Source organism: Salvia miltiorrhiza, chromosome 8 (genome assembly GCF_028751815.1).
Source record: "Salvia miltiorrhiza cultivar Shanhuang (shh) chromosome 8, IMPLAD_Smil_shh, whole genome shotgun sequence".
Classification (NCBI taxonomy): domain Eukaryota; kingdom Viridiplantae; phylum Streptophyta; class Magnoliopsida; order Lamiales; family Lamiaceae; genus Salvia; species Salvia miltiorrhiza.
Genome location: NC_080394.1, coordinates 28,484,078 through 28,500,601, shown reverse-complemented (window position 1 = coordinate 28,500,601; position 16,524 = coordinate 28,484,078). Strand labels below are relative to the sequence as shown.

General features: G+C 36.6%; 2 protein-coding genes across 2 annotated transcripts; one reads left to right on the top strand and one right to left on the bottom strand.

Moving 5' to 3' along the window:
- The first annotated feature begins 513 nt into the window (after window positions 1–513).
- LOC130997477 (probable protein phosphatase 2C 34) lies at window positions 514–3,272 on the top strand. The gene is made up of 6 exons (XM_057922791.1): window positions 514–1,097; window positions 1,345–1,623; window positions 1,699–2,007; window positions 2,484–2,601; window positions 2,668–2,891; window positions 2,971–3,272. The coding sequence occupies exons 1-6, from the start codon at window positions 1,080–1,082 to the stop codon at window positions 3,181–3,183; spliced, it is 1,161 nt and encodes a 386-aa protein (XP_057778774.1). The 5' UTR covers window positions 514–1,079; the 3' UTR covers window positions 3,184–3,272.
- A 285-nt stretch (window positions 3,273–3,557) lies between these two features.
- On the bottom strand, window positions 3,558–15,962 carry LOC130997476 (phospholipase D zeta 1-like). Its single transcript, XM_057922790.1, has 20 exons — window positions 15,519–15,962; window positions 14,074–14,175; window positions 13,811–13,926; window positions 13,588–13,726; window positions 12,840–13,004; window positions 11,649–11,822; window positions 10,799–11,041; window positions 10,600–10,716; window positions 9,898–10,037; window positions 9,611–9,760; window positions 8,870–9,026; window positions 8,329–8,799; window positions 7,582–7,692; window positions 6,559–6,705; window positions 6,286–6,483; window positions 5,980–6,081; window positions 4,766–4,897; window positions 4,433–4,498; window positions 4,069–4,130; window positions 3,558–3,985 (listed from the first exon to the last, which is right to left on the bottom strand). Exons 1-20 carry the CDS (start codon window positions 15,720–15,722, stop codon window positions 3,733–3,735), a joined length of 3,249 nt encoding a protein of 1,082 aa, XP_057778773.1. The 5' UTR covers window positions 15,723–15,962; the 3' UTR covers window positions 3,558–3,732.
- Between the last annotated feature and the right edge of the window lie 562 nt (window positions 15,963–16,524).

The following is a 16,524-nucleotide window of genomic DNA, read 5'->3' as shown; positions in this document are numbered from 1 at the left end:
CAATAATGTATAATATAATTAATACTATTACGAAAATAGTTTGATGTTTAAAATGATAATTACTCTAAAAATATATTACTCCCTCCGTCCCACGAATCTTGAGTCACTTTACTTTTTCAGCCGTCCCACGAATCTTGAGTCATTTTTTTATACGGCAAAAAAAATTCTCTTTATTCACATTTTCACTTTTTCGCCTACCACACTTAACACACTAAATACTAGTATTTTCTTAATTCTCGTGCCAAAGAGAATTGACTTAAGATTCGCGGGACGGAGGGAATATAATTTACAAATATTTATTTTTGTAGCATCAAAATCAAAACTTGATAATTGATGTGGTATTATGCCACCATTGAAACATGAAATATAAGTCTGTATAAATGTAATTTAAAATTGTGAGAATAAGGAGTTGGCTATGGAAGGGCATAATCGTGATTGATGGAAACAGGCGTTGGAAGAAACAGTTGATCCAATATGGTGAAATATTTTTAACGCGTAGTCATCATACACACACTTGTAGCACTAGTTCTACATATGTGTGCGTCTTTGTTTTCTTCTCCTCTCTCTCCCTTCACAATTCACATTCAAATAAGCCATGGATGTCCATCCTTCCTCACTCTCTCCATTTCTCACCTTCTTTTCCGGCAACCCACCTCATCTTCCCGCCCACTTATTCTTCTCTGAAGATTCAAGGTGTTTAATTTGTGTCTCATTTCAATGTTTGTGTGTGTGTGTGTGTGTGTGTGCGTGTGTCGGTTGGCTGTTAGCCTGTGAAGATTGGCTGGAAAGCTAAAGACTTTTGGAGAGACTTCCTTAAATTTGATGTCACATGTTTATGCTTGTGGCGCACTAGATATCAAGATTTCATTTTTTATTTATTCTTTTGTCTAAATCGGATATGAGTTAATGTAATTTGATCATGGTTGGTATCTGGGAATCTTGTTACAAAAGAGTAGAGAGGAAAAGGGCTTTAACTTTCTTAAATTCATGCTGATTGTCTCTCTGTAGTAAGAATCTTTGGGATCTTTTGTTTAGATTTCCATTTGGTTGATAACATCTTCTGACATGGTGACACAGTCATGATGTTGGAATTCCATGTAAGATTTCAAAATTATCTGCTTTTTCTCTGCACTGTTTTTATAATCCAGTCTAGCTAGATTCATCTTTTTGGGTTTATTATGCCTTTGAAACCTCTTGCAACCTCAGCTTTCTGAGTCAGACTACATCTTAGTTTTATTGCAACTTGCATAAGATTCATGTGATCATGTGCTTGTTCAACCTCATATATATATAGATTGAAAATGAACTTGGATTTGTATGCTCAGAGAGTTCTTTCTTGTTTAGGTTGTGAGCAGAAGTATCTGTGGAGGGGATATGGGGCATTTTTCTTCGATGTTCAATGGGCTGGCGAGGTCGATTTCTTCAATCAAGAAAACGAGAAATTTGAAGAACAATGATGATGGGAAAGAGGCTGTTAAAGCTATGGCGAAGGATGCCAAGAAAAATGAGTTGATATTGAGGTCATCAGGAATCGTGAATGTAGATGGCTCCAACAACTTGGCCTCAGTTTACTCAAAGAGGGGAGAGAAAGGTGTGAATCAAGATTGCTGTATTGTTTGGGAGGTATATATGCTTTCATTTTTATTAGTGTTCCCATTCTGTGAATTTTAGTATGTGACATAAACTTGTGTTGTTTAGGAATTTGGGTGTCAAGAAGACATGATATTCTGTGGGATATTCGACGGGCATGGTCCGTGGGGGCATTTTGTGGCGAAGAATGTTAGAGACTCGATGCCTTCGTCTCTTCTCTGCAACTGGCAAGAAACACTTGTTGATGCTGCAGTTGATCCTGATTTCGATTTGGGGTCCCAGAAGAAGCTCCATAGCTTCAACATATGGAAGCATTCCTATTTGAAGACGTGCGCAGCCGTTGATCAGCAGCTTGAGCACCACCGCAAGATTGATGCATTCAACAGCGGCACCACAGCCTTGACAATTGTTAGGCAGGTAAAACCAGGTTTCTTGCCCTATGTCTGAAATGAGATAGGTGTTTCGTTTTGAAACTTCCTCCTAGCTAGCTAGCATCTTGTTGCTCTGTTTCCCAGTTTGGCAAGAATTCAACTAGGATATCTAATGCATTTCTATGTGTCACAATCAACTAGGGATTTATCTTCAAAGTTGGGTAAAAGTCATTATTTGTGCAAGGTTGTGGTCCTTCAAAAAGTAGTTGCTTCATAAGGATTCTTCACATGCATTCAATTTAAAAGTTGACCATTTTATGAGGGTTTTAATCTTGCACTTGGTTCATTACTAGTTATATATGATACTCTTGTTTTTCACAAGAATGATCTAGACCACTTTTATGTCTTCTTTGAACAGGATTTAGTGAATTAAGTAGATCAAAACTTGAATTTGGCTTATTCTTTTCCCACACTCCTCTAGATTTTGAAGAATGTATATTGAAAGTGATATAATTTTCCCAGGGAGAAAATATGTTCTTAGCAAATGTGGGAGACTCGCGTGCTGTGCTGGGTACGCCTTCTGATGATGGGGATATGGTGGCAGTGCAGCTCAGCACGGACTTCAAACCTAATCTACCTCGTGAGTCTCTATCTTTCTCTCTCGTATCCGGGTTTGGCAGTTTGAATGAATTGGGTTTGTGTGCAGAGGAGGCGGAGCGAATAACAGAGTGTAATGGGAGAGTATACAGCCTGGATGATGAGCCAGGGGTTCACAGAGTGTGGTTGCCACATGAGGATTCCCCGGGGCTGGCAATGTCTCGAGCCTTCGGGGACTACTGTGTCAAGGACTTCGGCCTCATTTCTGTGCCTCAAGTCATTCACAGACATATAACAAGTAAAGACCAGTTCGTGGTGCTGGCCACAGATGGGGTATGCATCGTCGTCTCTATCATATACAACTTGTTTTATGGCATTTACTGAGGTTGCTTTTTCTTGTTCTGGTTTGAAGGTTTGGGATGTTGTATCGAATGAAGAAGCAGTACAGATAGTGTGGGAGTGTGAGGAGAGGGGCAAAGCTGCGAAGCGGCTGGTGGAGCGGGCGGCTGATGGGTGGAGGAAGAAGAGAAGAGGAATAGCTATGGATGATATATCAGCAATTGTACTCTTTTTTCATTCATCTTCTTCTTCTCACCAATTTCAAATTGTACCTACGCTCAAGTGAATGCTATTTTCCAAGAAGTTGGGGATCATGCCCATTTACTTATAACCGGAATCTTTAAGAATATGAATGCCGTTTTAGATTTACCCAAATTTGAATAGAATCGCCTCAATGTGCATTTTTAACTGTCTTGGTATCAGTTTTAGCTTTGCCATTTTTGTCTGGTTTTGGGTATCAGTAATCCCAAAATATACCAAACAAAATTTTGAAGAAGCTTAGCTTGGGGTGAAAAGAAAAAATAAATAGAGTATTACAATAATTTTGTAAAGGAAAATGTGAAGATAAAAGTCCCAGAAACCATCTTTTTGGATGCATGAGGATGACCGAACTATTGTATTACGAACTAAAAACGCACAAGATAGGCTTTAAGATAGAAATAATCTGAAACCAATTGAGTGTATTTAAATTTTCAATGTTGATAATACAATGTATTGACATCTACTTACAATGGACCAAATATGATCCCTTCCTTCAGCAATGAATTCCAAGTAGGATTCATGTCTACTTACACTTTGTACATGTAAAGATTACAGAATATATTCATCTATACACTCAATGGAATACCTGTGATGACGCGTAGAACTCACCCTCGATGAACATTGGTCTTAGATCATCTTCTTGCCTCATGAACTCCAGTGGGAAGGAAACAAGTTGTCCTCTCACTGATTTTAGCTTCGTCTCCGGATCCATCTGGGTGACTTCCCCATCCTGATGAATTTCAAGTTTCTCTGGTGCCACTCCTAAGTCAATCGTTGTGTGCTCAAGCTTCTGTTTCCAATGGTTCATACTTTGTCTAAGAGCAGATCTGAAATTATTGGCAACAACCATTGATTACAGTTATGAAAGTACATGAAAGAAAAATAATAATATAGCTTTATAGTATTGTACCTAGAGTGGATGCTGTCATTCGGAATGCAAGAGAATACATCGTGATAGATCTTTGTATTCGACTGTCAAATAAGATAGAGTAAAAATGAGCAATAAAAGAAAAACAGAGGAATGCTTTGACTCCAAAAAACTTGCAGCTTGTTTTAGCAGAGCCTTAGGGAAGATGATTGTCTATCAAACCTAGTACAACTATACTCATAAAAACTAATAGAAACAAAGATATTGCTAGCATGCAAAGTTACCATTGCCTAGCCCTAACATTAAGCCTAGTATATCTCTGCTTTGGCAGCTATATAAGCACATATGTTTTCATACCTACATGAAAGTGCACAACCAAACTCAATGTAGTAACATTTTTGCTCACCTTGGCAATTTCTAACCAGAAATCTTTGTATGTTGTGTCAGCTATGGGGTCTTTTATTTTAGCAACCTGGAATTGGGACGAAAATTAGCACTACAAGTCAATTTAGCACTAAAAGTTACTTAAAGCAAGATAACGGGTGGGATGTCAAAAGATACCCGATCATGAGAACACAATAAACCATATAATCATACAAAATTAGGGTCTGAAATATATACAATTTAAGACTCAACAAGAAGCCAGATTATACACGCCTTTCTGACTCTTTTATAGAAATCAGATTCCAAATCAATGCTCTTAAAGCATATCTTCAATGGTATTTATGATTAAGCTCACCTCTTCAGTATGTAGACCAAGGTGCTCAGTCCACAAGGAAAGTCTAAGGCTAAAAGCAAACTTTCCAGCCTTCCATAGGCTCCCATCCATGGATGAATCAACAAACTCTTTATCTTCTAACAGGATAGCAATCTGGATAAGAAATCATATAGAAGGAATCTAAGATTAAGGAAATATACATATATATATATATAGGCGTGGGCTACCGTGAGAGCACATCTTAAAATAAGAAATAAGAGCAATTTTGAATGTATGAATTTTATGTAGAACACGTATGAATTCGCTGTATAAATGTATGAATTGTGAAAAATAATTTTTTTTACCTTTGGGATTTGAACTCAGGACCATAAATTCATCCAACAGGATTACGAATCAATGTAGATCTTGATAATCTAAGGGCTGAAAATGATTCTTATTTTATATCTTAAGAAATGCTCTTATTTTAGCCCTTCCCTATATATATATATATAGGGGAGGGCTAGAATAAAAACACTCTTAAGTGTATAAAATATAAATAATTTTCAGCCCTTAGATCATCAAGATCTTGATTCGTAACCCTTTTGGATGAATTCGTGGTCCTGAGTTCGAATCCCAAAGGTAGCAAAAATTTATTTTTCACAATTCGTAATCATGTTGGATGAATTCGTAACCCTGTTGGATAAAATTCGTACATTAAAAAACGTTTATATTTATATTTTAAGAAGTGTTTTTACTGTAGCCCTCCCCTATGTATATATATATATATATAGATATATAGATATATTGTGATCCTCAAACTTGGATCTAGATTAGAAAATCAAGGAAAATAAAACAAAAAAGACCAAGATCTTGTGTTATAAATTGCAGAGTATAAAAATAAAAAGTAACTCAAGAAAAATAAAGTTAAAAAACAACTAATTAATACTTTATTAATCAACCAATTATTTTATGCCCACATCCGTGTTATTGTAACTATGATTGTATATATTTGTATGAATAATGCATACGTGAATCTATGCATGTCAAGCTCGCATTACAATGAAATGTCATTGTCAAGTCAGTCGTTGAAAAATTAAGTAGGGCAGAGCATTTGAGGACCTTATGTGAAACCAAAAGATAAGAACTCATGAAATTGCCATATGTGTTTAGTTTTAGGTTCCATAAAACATTCTTCTCCTAGTGTTGCAATATTGATATGGCGGTTTGGTAATTGAACCAATGGGGAACACACTCACCTCTGAGTCTCTTGAACCCAGCAAACTGCGATCATTAATATTGGACGACCCAATCAAAGCACGACGATCGTCTACTATCATAACTTTACTGTGGACATAAACCTGTAAAAGAAAGATAAGTTTCATAATAAGTTGATCATGAAGCAAGACATGGTTAAAACTGCCTATGTCAAAACTGACTGAGCATGAGGGGATTGCTAGATTTATCTATTGGCTTGGAAAGTCATATCGTACTGATCAAGGATAAATGCTAACTGCTCTTAGATGGAAAGGATGACAAATAAAATTAGCCAAAAGGATATATACCTGACTCGTAACCAGAGGACCACCATCAAAAAGTCTGCCATAATTTCTTAAACCAAAGAAAGATATGTAATTATGCATTACAGGACCAAGCTCTGCGCTAAGTTTTTGCAATATTGAACTTTCTGTTCTGCAAATAGTACGGTACTGCCAATGCATTATTGCTCTAACAGTAGCAGCACCTCCATCATCCACACCACCCTGTTTACTAGATAGTTACTCAGAGATATAGTAAACAAGATCGAGATGGAAGCTTTCTATTCAGCAGATAAGTACCTGAAACCCAGGTAAGAGTGGGATGACAATTATGACTCTGAAGCACGTTTTCTCTTTGTGAGCCCGCATTATGCGGTTATACAGAGATTCAAGCACACGGTTTTGTATAACTTCATCTTCTGCAAGGCCTGATATAAAAAATTGATTCTGGAAGTAGACAAGGGACAAATTTTACATATTACTTGCAAAATTCAGTTTCAAGTTAACATTAAAGAAAAGGAATGTAAAATCAGAACATTTGCAGAAGTGCAAAGATGAAGTCCTCTTTCTATAATTTTAAGCCATGTATGACCAAAAACGGAAACACATTCATCCAAAAGGAGCAGGCAGACCTAATTTAGTAGCATTTAATTAACCTCTTTTTAACTTACATCATGATTTTAGCCGAAGGCTTACTTTATCGTCTTCACTAACCTTGTCATGCAGAATACCACATTCATTGCAGCCACTCTCCTGTTTGTTCTATTATTACTTTTTAGACAAAGAGGTTACTGTAACTCTGATAATACAGTTATTATAGAACAAATTTTTTCTTAGATGCTGACGAAGCTTATATTTAGGTCTTTTCAGAAGAAATCAAGTTCAAGCAGTGAGATGTTTAGCATGGATTCTCTATGTCCATTTTCAGGACATTTGGAAATATCAAATTCATGAAAGAGAACGAAGATTCACATCTAGTCCATATCTTGTCTCATCTGAGAAACAAAAGTCACAATTCTAAAACCTAAGAACCAGAGTTTGAAAAAGAATAGTTTGAAGTAAAATACTTCTGGTAACGTTCAGCTTCAGCATATTTTTCAAATCTTAACTTGGTGAAAGATTTATTGAACCATGTGACCGGATGATGATCATACTTTCTATGTTGAAAAAATGAGATAATTTCTTTCTAATTAGATGCCTAGTTCACCAACCTTCTAAATGCATTTTCCTTATGAAGATCATAAAAAAGTTGAGATGTTCAGATGGAAGCAGATTGATGGCTCCTAAGACAAGAAGACACACAAAATATACATAAAAATTCACCTCAATATATATGAAGTGCTCTGCCTCCTCAATGAGAGCACAATAAGCTCTATGAATACTGTCTTCAGTTTGATTTGTCCCAGCAGACCACTGGCTCACACTCCTGACAACCTATAGAAGTGAAATATACAACTTAGGGTAAACTTTTGAGGCTAATCAATCCACTTCAGTTGGCTCATGGTCCAAATTATTTTTACTTTTCTGTACAAAATGGGCTTAGCCTCCCAAGTTAATTTATTTGCTTCTTTTTATTGCCCCCTCAAGAGTAGCGTTTGTTCTACTCAAAATCAGGTTATTGCGTTTAAGTTAAGCTACAATTAAAATTTCTTAGTTGCACAAGAAACCTTCCTCAGGGACACAAGCAGTTCATGCCCGAGTAGTCGCTTCTTTTTCCTTCTAGAGTATGCATGATTACTGCATTATTTTTTCATCTGACCTCCTCAAGCATCTTGATGCTTCCAGAATCATGGGGAAAAAGTAAAACATTTTTGTCGAAACTACTAATGAGAGCTACATCTCTAAGGTCTAAAAGAATTCAAAGCACGATATATAGAGCTTACACCAAGACCCCATTTATTTGCTTCAAAATTAATTATCTAACTTGGGAACCAGATCATAACAATTTGTTTCTAATGCCTGAATGAATTTGAGGAAACTACAATTATTTTTCAAAGCTGGGAATCACATCTCTGATAATTGGAAATCAGATACCAATTTCAATAAGATATGTTTCCATTGGTAACTAACCTGGCAGCGGCATAAACTACGTGGACCAACTTGTGTTACTTCATTGGCTGATTTGACCTGGCTTCGTTGCAGATCAGGTTCTGAGGTTGTCTCCACTGTTGTTGCACTTTTGATATTTGCAGTATCATAGTTATCAAAGAAACTAAATCTCGTGTCTTGGTAAGAAAGTGACCTGCTTCTAATATGACCAATCTTCTCATTTGGGGTGTATTTACTTGAGTTGAAGGCATTCCATTTATTTTCCATGACGGAAGACTCTGGACCATTCGCGTCATGCGGCAAAAGTAGTGGGATGTCGTCAGGTGGTGTTTCTGAGGAAAATGAATTTTTCCTACTCAAACCCTCTGGTTCAACTTCAGAGATTTTCCTGCTAATGTCTATTTCACTGCTTTTTCCCATGTAGTGCGGTAAAACCATCTGATGTTGCGGCATAAGTAACGGTATTTTCTCCTCATTTGGTGCTTTACTCCTCTGGTTTGATGGTGGAAATATATCAGTAGCTGAATATTTTTCAGAATATACCAGAAGCAGGGAGGCTAACCTTTGCATGATTCCAGCGCTGAACAAAATGTCTAGCAATATCCCTGCAAGGGGGGCCCCATACGGCACAATGAACATCATGCCACGGCATCCGAGGGTATTTTTCTCTATCCAGTTCATCTTTTAGGGCATCCTCCCATGAATTTGGTTCCGATTCTCTGCCCCCATGTGAAGTGTCAAAATCAAAATCCCATGGAGTGGTGAACGTCGATAAGAGCAAATTAGGTGAAATTAATAAGATACTAACAGGTTTACATCTCTTGGTCACTAATTTTGTTGTCAGCATTCATGACAAGTGCCATTATTTTCTCTGTTTATCATGTTATGTGGGAATTTCTATAACTATAATAGTACATGGATAAAGGCTATTATGGGTCTACAATTTTAATGGAGAATGCTATATGTGTATTACATCGATTGGATGCTTCTTCATAGAAGGGGTAAAGTGGAAAAGCAATAAAACGCTTTATGCTCTGCTGACTAAAATCCTATATCCAAGCAATGTAAGAAAGCCAATGGGAAACTGGAGCACACTTGGCTTGCAAGAATCTTTACTAATGAACTATAGCCGAAGAAGAGCTAATGGAAATAATCTTCTGGTATTCCAACCAGTGACCAATCTAGATCTTGTAACAACCAAATTCCTGGACAAATATGAGCATTTTAAAGAACTCAGACTCTTAGCCAGTACTTACTTTCTGAATACATACATGACACACATTTCATATAAAAGATGATTTACCTTGGATTGTAGTAGTCTTTTCCAGGCCATAAGAAGGGAGGCAAATCACTTATTTTGTGTTCAGTAGTGTCAAACCGGCCAAAGCATAAATCTAGCCCTCCGATATAACATATTTTGTTATCCACAATAACAAGTTTTTCATGGTGAGACCTGCATGAACAATGACTAACTTTTAAGACGAGATTGAAAAACTTCTTGGACGAGTTTGAATGAATTTCTCAAAAACCATAAATGAAAAAAAAAATCTTTTATTTCTTTAGTGTAGGATTTCAGAAGCAACAACCTACCATAAGTAGACGCCACTTGACAAATGATCAGGATACCGTAGAACTTTGACATTTTCATGAATGCTAAGAAGCTTTCTCTTACTATATAAGCTATTAATTTTTAAAGCAAGAGAAACTTCCTTGTAGAGAAGAATGTGTATCTGCACAGTATTATGTATAAAGAATTCAGAGAAGAACTATAGTGAACGATATAGAAACAAACAAACTTCAGTGTAGCTTTGCTTCCACGGCTATAAACAAGAAAATGGAGAACCAGAACCCTGAGGTGATATTCAGAATGATAAAAGCTATTGCTTTCTTGTAAAGGGAATATAAAATTTCTGTGTAATTTTACTTTGCAATCAGTCAAGATAGTGTATTTGGCACTGTAAGCAATTGTAAAGGTTGCAGCCAATTTTTACTGGTAAAGTCCAAGTGAAGTTGCATGCATCTTCATCGAATCTTAGTTTTCATGAAAAAAACTGAATTCTGGTCTGCATTTTTACTGATACTTTCACAGTTCCAGTTCACATATCTGTGCAAAAACCATTTAATCTTTACCGCAATTGGACATTTGAGACAAAGATCAACAACAAAAGTAATGACTGATTTCTAAGTAGTAGATGACATGGTTAACAAGATGAGAGAAGTTGAAAGAAACAGAGAGTGTTTTTTAAATGCAGTTTAATTGGCCTCTTGGGTCTGAATGCTTAAAAATTGTACCTGAACCCCTTCCTTAGCTTTAGCCTCAAGTAAAATATCAAGCCTGGAGGAGCTGTTATTGTGATATGGCCGTCTTAAGTACAATTCTGGGCAAAGCCACCATCCGGTTATGTATATCTGCAAACATACTTCGGCTAGTTTAGATACTTGAATGGCGAAAAATGGTGAGACAATTAAATGACATGTCTGGAAACTTAACCTCGGATCTAGCTCGCTCTATGGATGAAGCAATTGATTCAAATGCTGCTTTTCCGTCTATAAACCATTGAGCTAGGCTTCCATCTTCTGCCAGTCCTCTAGTAGGAGCAAATGAATTAAAACGGTGAGGATGACACCAACTTTCAGAACGCTTTGACTCGACGGCATTAATTGCAGATATCCACTCTAGAACTTTAGCGTTGCTTGTAGTCCTTATCTTTATACTTCTATTCCCACTACAAACCTGTTCAGCACTTAAACCAAGGAAATCAAGTTAGTTGCTTTCTGATTAAATGATTTCATGTTTCCCAAGACATATGAAAACTGAATGCTGCAAGTTACAACATGGTGACTTGACTCACAAATTAATCAACCTTGAAGGCAGCTTCAAGCTTCAATTATATCAATGGCATAGAATGGGTATTGGATGTTCAACTTTTACCTCAAAGAACCTCCAAATTACCGTTATAGATTGATTATGTAGGCCACAATTTTCAACTTTTCAAAAAGATCATCTTCGGAATTAAGTATAACAAGTAATGATTTCATTGTGATACAGTCTTCATTCATACTCTTATATGTCTGTAAGTCCTTCGGGTGAAGCACCTATATGCTGCATCCTTCCGATTTGATATGCAGAATATCATGTGTTCATTTCTCATTCCAGTTTCATGCTGTTTTCTTATAAATTTCAAACCGTTGTAAACCATGGATAAACTAAATACCCTAAAGCCCGGAAAAAATGAACAGAACATGGGGAATCTATAGAGATAAGCTAGGAAAAGCGTTGTTTAGTGTCATATCTTTCGTGTATGATGATTAGCCAAATAGGATGTGAAAGAAAAGCTGACCTTAAATGCATGGCGCAAAGGATTTCGTTCCTTCGACTGTTTCGCCAAATGCACTTCATCATCTCCTTTCTTATTTGAAGCCGGTAGGACATCAAAGACAACTATGTCTAAGAGTTTGGTATCAAAATGATTTCCAAGGAAAGCCAGGTATCCCGGTTTCAGAACAAGCCAAACCTAAATTCCGGTCATTTGTGATCAGTTTATTCAAAATTGACCGCCTCCACCCCAACACACACCAAAAGAAACAGCAATAACAATAATGCAAAAAAGTTATCCACACAATATCATCTGAAAACCAGAAAAGGATTGACTTAAATTATTAATACGCACTGAGTAGTCATGAAATCTTTATTGGTTCTGAAAAAAAAAAACTATCATGTTGAATCAAACTATAGTGATCAGATTTCATTGAGGAGTTCATGGTACTCTTTAGTTCATTAAGGACACAAAACCAGGTACTGATATGTCAGATCATCACATTGAGTTCTCAAAGGATAAACAATTCTCCCTCCGTCCCACTTCACTTGGCCTATTTCTGTTTGGAAAGTTATTTAGGAGGGTAAGATTATAGTGTAAAGGTGTGTGGGCCCGTATTTGATGTAGTATAAAGTGATTATCCAAAAAGGAAACAAACAAAGTTAAATGGGATAACATGAAAAGGAATATAGACCAAGTCAAATGTGATGGAGGGTGTATTTTTTTAGAATCAACGTAGAGTTGCAAAAAATCTACGCTCCTGCTAATAAAAACCCTCTCAAGTGCGGGATATGAATAACTATATAAGTAGCCCCATAAATATGCAAACAATTAGGATTCTTATGCAACATCCAGTAATATATCTTGCTATGTTTTGCATAATCTTAATGGCCAGCTACCTACCTGTTTTTGGGGTTTAACAATCAATGAAAGATATCTAACAATTAACTTGAAGATTAATTATATCATTCCCTCTAAAACATTTGTAACTGACAATGTTGTGATTGAGTTGTCTTGCATTTTTACCAGCTCCCAGTCTCACAACTTTTCAAGTTGCAAGATCTTGGTATATGTCAGTCTATACAAACCTAAGGTTGGATATGAGCAAAAGTGCAATTAGTTTGGAGAAATCATGTGTACTTTTCGTTCTTGAATGTGGTTCTATGTAATCGCCTCTTATGACAGAACATGAAACACTTGTTCGAGATCACTTACTTTTCGCCAATTTCTGCCACAACAACAAGAGCATAGCCAAGATCCTGGGCATGTATCTTCCTCTGAAGATCCGTCCAAATGCTTAACCAACACATAACCTTCTTTCAGCTTTGGACCGTACTCTTCTGAAAATGATAACCTAGACACCTCCAAGAACTTGCATACCTGGAATATGAAAGAAAAACAAGTCTAAGGTCAGAATCATTTGTCATTGCATGTAGGATCACATATCACATGGAAGTATCTAAAGATGTACTCAAAAGGCAAGCGGAAAACGAAAAGAAACTTTTTGACTGGCATTAGTTCAGAACGTGTTAATATGATATGCAAGCAAACTACAATATAGATTCAAAGAAAAATACGGCCATAACCTTCACAAATGCAAGTGATGTAGCATAGGACACTGATTCAGCTATGTTTATTAGAATGGCCAGTTAAGCATTAAGTCTCAACCCCTTTCCCACTGTTGGAAATGATTGAGACTAATTTCACTTAGAAATGGCAAAATGTCAGTAGGCGCATGGCTATCCAAGCACCCAAATTAGTTAGAAAATTTTACTAAAATTAATAGCTGATTTCTACATAAAACTTTAAGTACAATATGAAGGTTATTGCTTATGAAAGCACCACGATCTTAGAGTGAACAATTAATAAAACTGGAGGAACAAATTTGAATTTCTTAGATTTTTTTGTGATTAGGAAAGTGTCATGCGTAAAAGAGAAAATTAATTTAGTTTTCACTTTTCACCTCTCGTGAATTAACAATGTCCAAGTTCCCCAGAAAATGATTCAGGTAACCTTGCATTGCAGCTTTTCCTTTGTCTGAAATCTGTTGCTTACCAAGGGCTGGCCGAATAACTGAGAAAACAGCTCTTGATGGAATATTTCTGCCCAAGAAAATACCTTGAAGATGAATTAATGAAGGGCGGAAATTTTCTAAGTCAAAAGTTCAAAATATAACTTTTCACAACCTGTTCCTAAGACTTTCGTCATGATATATTGGCAAAGCTCCAGCATCAGGGTCATCCTCATCATGCACAACTGTTGCATGATCTCCTACTCCTATGTTATGTAGAAGTTCCTTAACCTTTTTCAGGAAACACAAGTTGCGACAATGATCAGCAAAAACCATATGAATCACTATAAAGGACTGTGCTCAGAAAAATTTGAAAAGGAAATGCAAAAGTAAAACAGGACATGTTGCCCATGAAGAGATATGGGAGAGAAAGAGAACCTGCTCCTGCTTCTCATGAAATTCTTCAATTATTGCACGTTTCTTTAGTGAAAGGTGTAAATAAATAACTTGAGAAGCCTTTTTCCACAATTGCCACTTGAACTGTCACAAAGAATTTTGAATTAAACTTGAGACATATATTCATATTATGCACCTACTAGAAGAAAATTAAAAGATAGGAATAAAGGTTTTAAACCATATTAGGAGGGTGTAAAGTAAAAAGGAATGAAAAGCACAGCATGACAATGCAAAAACAAACAAATAATTGACGAAACCAGACATATATAACTTAGCATCTTCATCAAGACAGTCTATTTTTGTTCCTTTCTTATGCATAAGTAATCTTGGTAACTGAAAAACCAAGAAGAAATATCAAACTTGACCTGCCTTTCTACTGTTAACTTGACATATTAGTTTTTTATCAGATTGCTTTCACGCTCAATTCTGACCCTCTGTTTCAATCAATGCTGAATCTTGAGTTGTATTTCACTAAAACATAGTAAATGCTGAAGATATCATTTTGTGCACATGTTGTACAGAACTGAAATGCAATACGAGATGCAATACATAATAATCTTTTTTAACTGCTGTACCAAAATATTACTATGAGTAATGGAGTGATAGGACCGATATAGTAGGATTTATGATTTATTCTGCATAAAGATGTGAACATGGTCGGATGCAGTGCAACAGTAGTGTGCCATGAGAAAATGCATGATGTTTTACTTCATTAAAGCCCCTTTTCCCAGGCACATTACGATTAGTAGAATAGTAGAATAGTAGAACTCTAAGGTCCCCCCCTTAAAAAATCACCCTGAGGCCCGTTTCAGTATACTAAGCCAAATTAGGTAGAGCATTTATTGACAGAATTACATTATCAAATTCCAGTCTGGCACGTTACAGAGTTCCACAAGCACCCGAGTTAGTATCTGGAAAAATCAACTAGTCTTGAACTCCACTTACATTTAAAAACAGAGCAGCCTAAGTACTTATTTTCTATTGAAGGGTCCATTTATTTTCCCTCTTCTAGTCAGCCAAGAGTCCCAGGTCCATCTAAACCGCAGTGTAAAGAAAATCCACGCATATGAAAATTTTCAAAAAGGAAAATCCAATTGTAGTTGCTAACCAATAAGTCATCCATATATTCAACTACAACATTACAACAGCATATTTTCAACTAAACAAACACTAAATATGATATTAAACTCTGATCACATCCAAATCATCAGACTATGAAGTCAAAAACTCGAATTGGGGATCAATTCACCTTCGCACCTATCGCACAAGCAATTATACATCTATATACGTCTAATCGCATACATATACATAGAGTGCGCAAACGCATGCCATAAACAAAACAAAACAAAAAAAAAATTGATGCGCGCATGCACACATAAACACGCAGTTGGCACGTGGGACCACGTGACGACGATGAATCAGGCTACCTGTTTGTACTGGAGCTCAATGTTGTACGACAACAGCAATGGCGTGATGTCGCTCGCATCTGGACGCGAGACCGATACTATAGTAGCCGTGGGCAACTCATCGAAAATCCTGGTGGACGCCGCCGCGTCGCCGCTGAAGCGGAGCGAGTGAGACGACAAGACCGCGGAGCGGTCGTAGCTGGAAATCAACCTCTCTCGCGACATTGCGGAATCAATCAGGAATCACCAAATATTCCTTTGTGCATGCTCTTTTTCATATATATTTATATGTGTGAGAGAGAGAGAGAGAGTTTTGACGCACTGAACACCTTGAGAAAATGAGAAGAAAAGCCTCTCTCTTTTCTTAACTGGAAATGCCGTATTTTTGGCGTCATGTAGTGCGGAAGAGAGGTAGCTATTTTGTCTTTCTTATTATAGTTGCAGTGCTTTTGGTTGGGTGAGGGTGCACGGGATCTTCGTGAACTCTGGTTATAGGATGCCACGTTGAGTGGAGCAGAGACGTGGCATTCATTCACCCGCTTGTATTGGGAATTAGGGCTTCCCTCTTCTGTGATGTCGGTTTGCTATTTGAATTAATGGAATGGTTGGCTCTCCTTTCGTACTCTTCTTCTTTTTTCTTTTTTTTTTAATTAACAGTATTAAATACAAAAAAGTTAAAGACCGCATCACAGGAGACTCGAACACAAGACCTTTGACACATTAACTTCTTACCGCTTGACCAATACACGCATACCTCTTCTTTCGTTACTTAGTTTGGCAAGTGGGAGTTCAGGAGATTGTCTTTTACTTTTAAGAACAAGAATAAATTTTTACTCCTTCCATTTCATTTAAGTTGATCGACTTCTTTTTGATACATAATTTAAAAAATTAATATTTTGAATGTGTTTGGTAAATACTAGTATTAATAAAATAAATAAATGATTAAATATTTTTTTTTACATATATTTATTTCATATAAGGAAATTGATCTTAGTTGCACGGTTCAAAAAAAATATTGATCAAATTA

Excerpts from the sequence above, each read along its gene's own strand:
- LOC130997477 (XM_057922791.1), top strand. Across the intron at positions 1,624-1,698 it reads ATTGCTGTATTGTTTGGGAG|GAATTTGGGTGTCAAGAAGA; the intron begins GTATATATGCTT and ends TGTGTTGTTTAG. Across the intron at positions 2,892-2,970 it reads TGGTGCTGGCCACAGATGGG|GTTTGGGATGTTGTATCGAA; the intron begins GTATGCATCGTC and ends TCTGGTTTGAAG.
- LOC130997476 (XM_057922790.1), bottom strand. The coding sequence starts at position 15,722 with ATGTCGCGAGAGAGGTTGATTTCCAGCTACGACCGCTCCGCGGTCTTG. Across the intron at positions 13,727-13,810 it reads GACGAAAGTCTTAGGAACAG|AAATATTCCATCAAGAGCTG; the intron begins GTTGTGAAAAGT and ends TTTCTTGGGCAG. Across the intron at positions 4,131-4,432 it reads TCTGGTTAGAAATTGCCAAG|TCGAATACAAAGATCTATCA; the intron begins GTGAGCAAAAAT and ends CTTATTTGACAG.